At 37.0% G+C, this 10668-nt stretch overlaps 2 protein-coding genes and 1 non-coding gene across 3 annotated transcripts; 2 read left to right on the top strand and 1 right to left on the bottom strand.

Moving 5' to 3' along the window:
• Nucleotides 1–494: 494 nt before the first annotated feature.
• On the top strand, nucleotides 495–1481 carry LOC122656504 (glucuronoxylan 4-O-methyltransferase 1-like). Its single transcript, XM_043851051.1, has one exon. It carries the CDS (start codon nucleotides 590–592, stop codon nucleotides 1448–1450), a length of 861 nt encoding a protein of 286 aa, XP_043706986.1. The 5' UTR covers nucleotides 495–589; the 3' UTR covers nucleotides 1451–1481.
• Nucleotides 1482–3338: 1857 nt separating this feature from the next.
• LOC122656503 (glucuronoxylan 4-O-methyltransferase 1-like) lies at nucleotides 3339–4690 on the top strand. The gene has a single exon (XM_043851049.1). It carries the CDS (start codon nucleotides 3370–3372, stop codon nucleotides 4360–4362), a length of 993 nt encoding a protein of 330 aa, XP_043706984.1. The 5' UTR covers nucleotides 3339–3369; the 3' UTR covers nucleotides 4363–4690.
• Nucleotides 4691–9766: 5076 nt separating this feature from the next.
• On the bottom strand, nucleotides 9767–9840 carry TRNAI-UAU. The gene has a single exon. It is a non-coding gene; the product is annotated as a tRNA-Ile (tRNA).
• Between the last annotated feature and the right edge of the window lie 828 nt (nucleotides 9841–10668).

The following is a 10668-nucleotide window of genomic DNA, read 5'->3' on the forward strand; positions in this document are numbered from 1 at the left end:
GCCAATACCACCGATCCAAAACGGACACCTAAAACCCTACGTACCATATTTCTGTTCAAACATGGCATATATATGATATCCAGGCATCGGAATTGAAACACATAAGAAATGGGAGAATGTTCTCTGTGCCAAAGCGCAGCCTGCACCCAAGCACATGGGCAGCCTGTGCAGGGGGGCAAGGTGGTCATTGCACCCCCCCCCCCATGTGTCTGGGTGCAGACTGCGCTAAGTCGGATAAAAGTAACATCTGATTGGACTGTAACACCAAAGTCACTATAAAGACTACTGACCAAACTTACAGATCTCTACCTAACTGTTGCTCTCATGTCCTCATCAATCACCCAATCTTCTTACCTTCAGTTCCAAGAATCCATGAAAAAATAATCCAGGCAATCATTTAAGATCTCAATTCTCATCTTAAGTTGTTAATTCCTTCAATTCCTATCCAAAATAGAATCCCACATTCATCCCTCAAACCCTAAACCTCAGAGACTTCACTAACACAAAAAACACCCATTATTATTCCTTAATAAATAGAGCTGCAAGAACAACTGATCCAGAATCTCATACACAACTCAAGAAACAATACATGATGATGAGACCCAAAACCCAATATCAACTCAACCTAAAGCTTCTCATCTTTGGCATCTTCCTTGCTTTCCTTCTTCTCTTCATACTAAGAACAAACTTCTCATCCAAACCATCACAGCAACAATCAAGCCAATCCACAGCTTGCCCATCTCATTCTACACCAAGTACCTGCAACAAAATCCCACCTTCCCTAATCCAACCTCTCCTCCACTACTCAACATCAAACATAACTCCACAGCAAACACTCAAAGAGATCTCAGTTACATCTCGAGTACTTGAAAGGAAATCCCCATGCAACTTCCTTGTGTTTGGTCTTGGCCATGACAGCCTCATGTGGACTTCATTGAATCATGGTGGAAGAACAATTTTCCTCGAAGAAGATAAATCATGGATCGAGCAAATCAAACAACAATTCCCGATGTTAGAATCATACCATGTTGTCTATGATAGCCGCGTGCGATATGCAGATGATCTCATGCAGATTGGTAAGGTAGATCAAGAGTGTAAGGTGGTGGGTGATGCTAGGCATTCTCAATGTCAACTTGCACTTAAGGGGGTGTTACCACCTGAGGTATATGAGATAGAATGGGATGTGATAATGGTGGATGCGCCGACCGGTTTTTTCGAAGATGCTCCGGGGAGGATGAGTGCCATTTATACTGCTGGATTGATGGCAAGGAATAGGGAGATTGGAGAAACTGATGTGTTTGTTCATGATGTGAATAGGGTGGTGGAAGATCAATTTTCTAGGGCTTTTCTATGTGAAGGGTACATGAGGGAACAAGAAGGTAGGCTAAGACACTTCACAATACCAAGTCATAGAGCTAATGTGGGTAGGCCCTTTTGTCCTGAAAATTAATTAGAGAATAATCTTAATTTTGTTGATTGAGGTTTTTTTTTCATAAATTTTTATTATTGTTTTATTCATGAAAAAGGTTTGGGAAATTTTTTTGTGCTTCAAGCTCAATACCAGTTTCTAGTTTTTCTATCAATATTTTTCATTTTCATTTTTATTTTCAGATGAGAGATAAGATATTAATAGTGTCTCTTAGCCAAGGTTTCAAAAAATGGAATCAGGAATCGAATCAGCCAGTGTCGATTTTGATCCGAATCGATCAGAAACAGAATAGAATCATTCCGATTCCTGATTTTTAAAATCGTGGTCCTAATGTTTTTTAAAAATAAGGGCAACCAAAGGAAGCACCAGGGCTTCTGTAGGGTTGCCCTGATTCCAAAAGAAAGCAGGTCCTTAAGCACCTAATTTCAGAGAATGGTCCCCTTAGCATCACTGTATCATATTAAAAAAAATGCGAGGGGACCTTCTCCAAAGTGGACCTCCAAGTTCCAGTTATTTTTTGCAGTAAAGGGCAATCAAAAAATCCCTAAGGTTGCCATAGGGTTGCCTTGATCCCAAAAGCTAGGGCTTCTTCCCTAAAGGACCTATTTCAAGGAGGCCCACTTAGCATAAGCAGAAGGATTTAAGCCATAATGTTAAAATTTAGATTAAGCTTTGAACCACAGTGGTTCATCATGATTTACCTGGCAGACCATCGAACCATTTGGTTCAATTATGCTCATTGAATATGAACAAAAAGAAAACCCAAAATAATATAAACAAATGCAATGCTTCAAAAGCGGACAAATATCGGATCATTCAAGCTTTTATTTCCTTATTTATTTTGCTGGGAATGGGACCAGTTTGATATTTAATTTAAAAGCATAACTACTTAGTTTACAAGTAATTAAAAGAAGGAAAGAATATTAAATAAGAAATTAATCAAACAAACAAATTATTGACACCAGACAAACCAAACCATATTAAGGAAGTGACGGGTTAACAAGAACATTATAGACACTAAGGAGGAATCAAAATCATGGAGCATCTTTTGTAAATAAACATAAACTACGTTTATATGCACCGACGCAAAGGCCAATGAGAATGAGATTTTTTATTTCATGAGAGGTTAGGCGGTAATTTTGCATGCTCATGTGTCTAGGCACAAGAACCACACGATCAGATAGCATTCTTTTTCCCAGAAAATCAAAAACCTCTCCCATGTTGATGCCCCTGTGTGCGCTCTCACTGGGCCCGTGCTGGTGCAGGGGTTACACAACCAGGCAATGATCTCTTGCCCTTCAATATTTTATCCTGTGCAATGGAGGGAAAAGACATTGATCCAATGGTCATCGAATAATAGAGGATCATCTTTGATATGTAGTGTAGTAATCCACTCTATACTAAAAGATTCCACATCAGTGGTCTATAATTGATGTGTAGTGTATACTATTCCATTTTATCACAGACTTTTCTTAAATAGCCAAGCAACCTCACAATGAGGAAAGAACAATAGAAAATCACACTATTCATAGCACCAACCTGCTTAAAACAATAATTAAATTTGATATATATATTTGAGAAAGGAAGTTGTTGCCCAAATGGCAGGCAAATTTAATAATGAAGGTTAATGATCACATGGTTCACCCTTATACATTGTGACATAAAGAATTCTAATCCACGGGTTAGGGACAAGGAACTCATATGTTGTCATAGAAAATCAATGTATCCTATCAATCTCACTAGCAGGAGATTCCAATCCAATGCTTTTAACCAGAGGAGGAAAACCCTGGCTGTGCTCCTTTTTAATACACTGTATTAGTTCAAATAAAAAAAAAGTCAAAACCATAGTTACCAACCTACCATATCATAGAGCACTTAACAGTTGTCTCACCCAACTAAATCTCACCAGATATGCTGTGGACAATTAAAATCACTAAACCATGTTTGTTTTGAAAACAGAACCAATCCTACCTTCTTCTCCTCCATCTCTCTTTGTGCTACCCCTGTTTTTAATCTTCAATTCTCCAATGCACACTACTTCCAATCCCAACCCAAACTCGAAAAGTGTCTCAGGAAACAAAACCAAGCATATTGCTAACATGAAATCTTCAACCCAATTGCCTCTTCAAGTCAAGCTCCTCATCTTTGGCTTCTTCCTTGCTTTCCTCCTCTTGATGTTCAGATCAAGCTTCTCACCTTACCAAAACAACCCATTATCTTCCATGGCAGAAATCAAATCAACAGCAATATGGAACAAGATCCCATCACCATTAGTCCAAGCTCTGATCCACTACTCAACCTCAAACATCACCCCACAACAAACATCCAAAGAGATATCAGTTTCAGCTAGAGTCCTAGACAAGAAGTCCCCCTGCAACTTCCTCGTATTTGGCCTTGGCCATGACAGCCTCCTCTGGAGCTCATTGAATTATGGTGGCCGAACAGTTTTTCTAGATGAAGATGAGTCATGGATCAAGCAAATCAAGCAGAATTTTCCAGATTTAGAAGCATATCATGTTGTGTATGAAACCAAAGTGAGAAATGCAGCGAACCTCTTGAGGATTGGTAAGGAAAAGGATTGTACAGTTGTGAGTGATGCAGAGAATTCTAAGTGTCAGCTCATGCTGAAGACTTTACCAAGTGTGGTCTATGAATTAGAGTGGGATTTGATAATGGTGGATGCGCCGACTGGCTTCCACGATGATGCACCAGGGAGAATGGGAGCTATCTATACTGCTGGAATGATGGCTAGGAATAGGAAGGAAGGAGAGACTGATGTTTTCGTCCATGATGTGAACAGGGAGGTGGAGGATAAGTTCTCCAGGGCCTTACTGTGTGAAGGGTACATGAAGAAGCAAGAAGGTCTTCTTAGGCACTTCACAATTCCTAGTCACATAGCCAACCCTGGTAGGCCATTTTGCCCTTCCACCTAGAGGAGATGAAGTTACAGAAAGGGTTGATTTGTTTTCTTATGCTGAAAACAGAATTATTTGTGCATTGTATTTAATCCGAGTCAAACTCTGGTGACGACAAAGGATTCAAATTCAGTTTCTTGGAGATCAAGATTGGTATATATGTTGCATCTTGTGTTCAAGTGACCTGGGTTCCAAAGCTTTTGGGGCTAGGACTTGGTAGGATGGATGAGAATGAATTTTCAATTTGAATTCTGCTCGTTTTCTGTTAATCTGTTTCTCTGTTTCCTCAACTTTTTTAATCGATCTTAATGTGAGTTTTTCATCTCCCCTTTCAATGTGGAAACAATTATTTCACCCACTGTATAAGCATGAAAGGAATGATTGTCATTCAAGAGAATATGGTACAGAAAGGAGTGACTTGTTTACTTTCTGGGTCTCACTGAATTGAATTAATCGAGTTGCAACCAAGAACACTTCGGTTTCTTGTGACTTGAGGATGATTCCAACTTGTTCTTCCCAGTTTGTAATCTTTAAATTCAATGAAGTTGTGATATATTGCATCTTAATTTCATATGTAAAATTTCAACGGTAGATGAAATTTTCAACTTTCAAATGCTAGAGTTTTTCCCAAATCTAAAAATTCTATAAATCTTAATATGGTATAACATTGCTAAAAACCAAAAGTGCAGTAAAAATTTCATTTGTTTTGATATATTAAAAAATATTTTCATTCAAAGCGATTTTGACAGCATTCGCGCATACCAAATAATGTTTGACCGAAACATAACTTCTTCAATATAAATCATATTTAAGCATTTTTTGATTTGTTGGAAAGCTGGTTTTGTGCTCTAACTAATACAAAAAGTCTCATATAAAACTAAAATCACTTGACTAGTCAAACTTCTTAGAGAACAAGAACATCTCTCTAAACTAAGAGCAATTTTAATTACTTATAGATAAGATCATATTTTCTAAGAACAGTATAAACCAAATGTATGTTTTGATTGTTTCAAACTTCCAATAGCTAGTTTCTTCAGTTCTGATGTCTTCTAGTTTTATGCTGATTTTTTATGACTTGATGTGACTTAATGTTATTTTTTATTACTTGATATGGCTTAATGTTAATTTTTGATGACTTGAGGTGACTTCATGTTGATTTTTGATGACTTGAGGAGACTTAATGTTGATTTTTGATGATATAAGGTATATATATTGTAGCATACTAATATATTGTAACACACTAAATAATTTTAAAAAAGGGGGGAAATAAAAAATACACTTGAGGGTGCCTTGGTCGCCTAGGCGGGCGCCTTATCGCCTAAGTGCTTAGGCACCTCTCCACCACCTTGGGTAGCCTTGCCGTCTTGACAACTATGCACCAAACAATTGAACTGTGACCACTGTTTACCTTTTTATGATTAATAATCTTTTCCTCTATTTGTATTGTATAAATCACGAAGTCTACATATGATGATATCTACGTTTCTTCGTGTTCTTCTCAACAAATTGAAAGAGGACACTGGGGGAATAAGCCACGATATATCTTCGAAACCTTGCTGGAATTTCAGAGAATGTAGAAGAAGGTATATGACCGAGGCCTCTCACACATGGACTTGGTCAGTCTCTCACTGATCTTGATCTCTCACCACAACTGAATCACACAGAACAAGCAAAAGCTTCTTTGTTTTTTTTTTCAAATCTCCAAATTGTGAGGTTGGGCTCTAAGGCCCTTACAATATATAGAAGGATCTACTCCCTCCAAAAGGAAAGTAATAAAATAGAACCAACTAAAAGAATAGACCCACACATGTAGTATTGTTGCCTTGTACATCAAGGAAATAAAATTAGAAACTAGATACTACTAAGTAACCAAAATATAAACCAACTACTTAGTCCCATATAGGACCTAAATCCCTAATATTTGGGCTTATAGAATTGGCCCTTTACAATAGAGAACTCAAAATACTAAGCTCATGGCCCATATAACGCGTTGGACATTCAAAATTAAGCCTAACTTGACCCAAGAAAGTGAACCAAACCCAAAACAACAGGCCCATCTTCTCTTCTTGCAGAAATTCTGCATCATCCACCTAGAAGCATTAAAGATTGAATCCACTGAACTTACTTGATTTTAACTGCTTTCCCAAACCGAAAGAACTTGCCATCAAATAGAACTCTCCCTTCCAGTGTGATTTAACAAATATTAAATAATTCCATAAAATCAAAGAACCCTGATTGCTAAAAACACTAGTGAATTATATATCATCCAGCTCAACCAGGAACCTGAGAAGGACCAATCAAGCAGTACCATGGCTACCTTCATAAAATCTATTGTGACACAAAAAGGAGGGAATAGAGTCCGCGATAGAATTGGCTACCTCAAACTACTCAAAAGAAACCTGCCACATTCAACTACAGTTATATAATGCATCTATAATATATTTCTATAAATAGGTTTCTGGTCATATTGATGCATCAAATACAAGAAATAAACATTTTGTTTATGACTACCATCATGATATGATCATCATATAATTTTTCTTTGCCATGCAAAAGTATTGAACATGATTATAAGTACTGGTGTCCAGATTGGACAGATTTAGATCCCTTCCTGTTAAGACTTTGATATACTTAACACTACATCCTTTTACAAATAAAAAAGAGCTTAGATACTAGAAAAAGTACCTAATTATCAAAGCACACCCATACCAAACTGATTAAAAATTTTATGTTATTGGAGTTTCTAAGGTTATACCTATTGATATAACAAAATAAAAATTCACTTCACCGAAACAAGTGATAGGCCAGGGCAAGAAAACAAATTTCTAATAGAGTGAGTCTTTAACAGCTTATAAAGTTAGTAATCCAGAAGCAAGATATCAAAAACAAGACTAGGATCATAGATAAGGAGATCATCACATTAACAAATTAACAAATTCCATCATACATACTGAAGCATCCACATCTTTTACTGGAAAACATGATAGCATGTGCAATCATTGAGTATTTACAATAGAATCGTCTTGATTCAGCCTTCAAGCCATCTAGTTTGCTCATTTCACTGAGAGGAGATTTCCATCGCGTGCTTCTGGATCCATGGCAATGTGCATGGTGTTTCAAATTTGTGTCAACTATACAGTGGAAGGCCCCATAATGCATCTGATTGCAAAAGGCTATAAAAGGAAGCAGAACTAGAAAATAACCATCCATTTAGCCTGAAAAATAAACTAGACAAGCTTCTTGGGGTCACATATTTTAATTCTTTTAAAAAAAATAAAAATATCATTCAGCCTCTATAGAGTATAATCAAGAGTAAACTAATGAAGATAAGAAAACTCCTAAACTGCAACATCATGCTTACAAGGAGCAACTGATGGGAGATTGACTATAGCATGGTGCAAATATTGTAGTCCTCATGTCTGCCAAAGAGATTCAAAGCACTTTGACGTCTTTCCTGAGCCTCACTGGTAGGTACCCAACTTTTCCATCTAACCTGTCAGAAAACCAGGCTAACATTATGGAAGAGTAGGGTATAATTAGATCAGAGAGGAGCAACAGTATTTTCATATTGACTCTAGAAACACATTGGTGTTCATTTCTGTGATGTATGTCCAATGTGGCAGAAACAGTAATTTTAGGCCATTATTGTATTTATTAACTGTAGTTAAGGTCTATAATAACATTTGCATCATCAAAACCTTGCAGAATGGAAGCCAGGGACCACATGATCCTTGAAGAAAAAGGATATCTGAAGATTCAATTTCTTCAAGTCTAAGAAAGTTCCAAGCACCCACACAAACGACAGACTTGCAAAGGACAAAGAAATATTCATAGGCTTCTTTTCAGGAGCATCCTGTATGACCTCTTTTTATGAACATTCAACAGGGCTATGTAAATCAGATTATCACAACCATTCAATCAGGTCAATAAGAAATTAATAGAGAATCTAAGATGATGGAGGTGGAAGACATGTTAAGATAGGTGGTAGGGGCCATCTCAGGATCAAAGCATAAGCTGCAAAAATTCCTTCAATACAATAACCTGCTACGCTCAAAAGATGAAAGACAAGGCAAACATTATAGTAGCAGCATGATCATATACTTGTAAAGAGGTCGATATTTTCACTCTCTAGAAATCTGTACAGAAAATCCCAGGGGCTCAATCTTAACCAAATAACTAGCCTCCCTGTACTCATCCTGACTAATAAAAAGGTTATTATTAGGTTTGGCATACTAGTTGACCATTAGATGGGGACTGCAACCTGATGGGCTAGTATAACTCCCCAACCTAGCCTGAAGCCACCTGATTGCACCACTAAGACAAATTTTATCATATAAAGTAATCTTCTATATCATTTATTTATTTTAAATTTTCATGAGAACCACATAAACCACCCATTCATAAATAGGCAGGACTAAGGCATGCCTACTTCCCACCCATTAAAAATCATATGGATTCAGACCATCATATAGCCTCAGGCAACCAAGCACAGCCCTTTCAGAGCCATCCAAATTCCACCCGTAGCACATCATAATGAGGAAAAGAATGTAACTTTTCAAGTATCCTAACAAGGGTAATAAGGGATCCAAACTTTTCACTATTGTAAAAGTTTTTTTTTTTTTTTTCTTCTTTTATTGCTTTGCAAGATCAAAAGAATTTCTTACAACATATGCACAATTTGTTTAAGCAAGGGGCTAATTGATTTTTGTTAGGTCAACCAGTGAAATATGCCTAGATTGACAAACACCCCCTGTATCAACAATTCAATAGAGTGAGACAAAGCAATCTGATATCCAGTGTACACATTTTCATAAACATATACTTTAATTTCTTAATAACTGATAGGAAGCTCAACATTACACTCTCATTGGAAACAGGAAAACAAGGTCAACATCTACTATTGTTGCATTAACGTCTGTAAATTCCTGTATGGGTACTAAATACATTCTTGAAAGTTATTCAAAAGTTTCCCCCTTGTCAATGTCATCCAAAATGTTCAAATTTTACTACGTGGGTACAAGTATTGGTTGGTTAGTGGGTACCCATTATTGAAATTACCAAATGAAATGCATTACTCTTTGACGAAATGAATTAAGAACTGCTTGCTATAATCGTAAGCCTTTGAAGACCTTTTTTGCATGAAGTTTCCATCTCTGTAGCCATGGAGAAGCATAAGCTCTATTACCATCACAAGCAACTTATGAACCTACAGACACCGGAATAATATTGATGTTTAAACAAAAAAGGCTCTTTTAATGAGTGAAAAGGAAGAAAGGGTACCTCCATCAACTAAATCTGAAGCCTGAGATTTCAAGCGAGGAAGAAGTTGAGCTCAAAGAAGAGAAGACAAACCTAGGAACAGATTCAGAAAAAAGTGAAAAAAAAATGCGAGATATAAATAAGAAACAGATTCAGAAAAAGGTGGTCCCGGCGGGGCTCGAACCCGCGACCTTCGGCTCATAAGACCAACGCTCTAACCAACTGAGCTACGGGACCACTGATATGCATTAGAAATGATTTAAATAATATAAATAAAAACAGTGTTCTCAGAGCTAACAAAGCCTGCATATGGGGTGAGCAAGAGATGGTTCGTCAATAGGATATAAAGGTATCAATCGGTTGGTTCGGTCCAATTTTCAATTAGGTTGGATCAGTTTCAATTTGTTATTAGGCCAACCAAAAGCAAATTGTTAGGAGGCTTCGTATTTGGACGGTTTCAGCTTCAATCCAGTTTGGTCTCGTTACTTATCTAGATTTTTGTTATGGGTTTGTAATCAAGCTATTATACCTCTCTCTATATAAGGAAATCAATAGAAAATTTCTGGGCTTTTGGATTTTCGGTTGTTTATTAGATTTGGTCCAATCTATCTTAGCCACCATTCTTAGTCATTTGATGAATTGTTTCAATTCCTTCGTGGTAAATTTTATTCCATTTATGCTCGATTCTTTTGGGGATGTGGTGGTTTGAAAACCCCTATGAAGTATATTGTTTGGTCTAATATTTACAAGCCTAGGAAAGATGGGGGCTTGGGCTTTGAGATTCCAAAATTCACACATAAGGCTTTGCCAGTTAAACTTGCTTGAAGAGTTTTGAATGAAAGAGAATGCTTATGGACTTCAATTCTGCGTACCAAATATTAACGCAATAAGTCCTTGTTGGGTCCGTCAATCCAATCTTTAAAAGGGTCATGGATTAGGCAATGTATTGCAAGTGTCATCCTTACTTTTTTCTAGTAAAAAGAAATTCATTCAGATAAATTGCATGAGAAACACAAGGTTTGGGTACAAAGTAACCGAAACCAAGGAATGGAATATGATCAATTT

This window comes from Telopea speciosissima, chromosome 3 (genome assembly GCF_018873765.1).
Source record: "Telopea speciosissima isolate NSW1024214 ecotype Mountain lineage chromosome 3, Tspe_v1, whole genome shotgun sequence".
Lineage (NCBI taxonomy): Eukaryota > Viridiplantae > Streptophyta > Magnoliopsida > Proteales > Proteaceae > Telopea > Telopea speciosissima.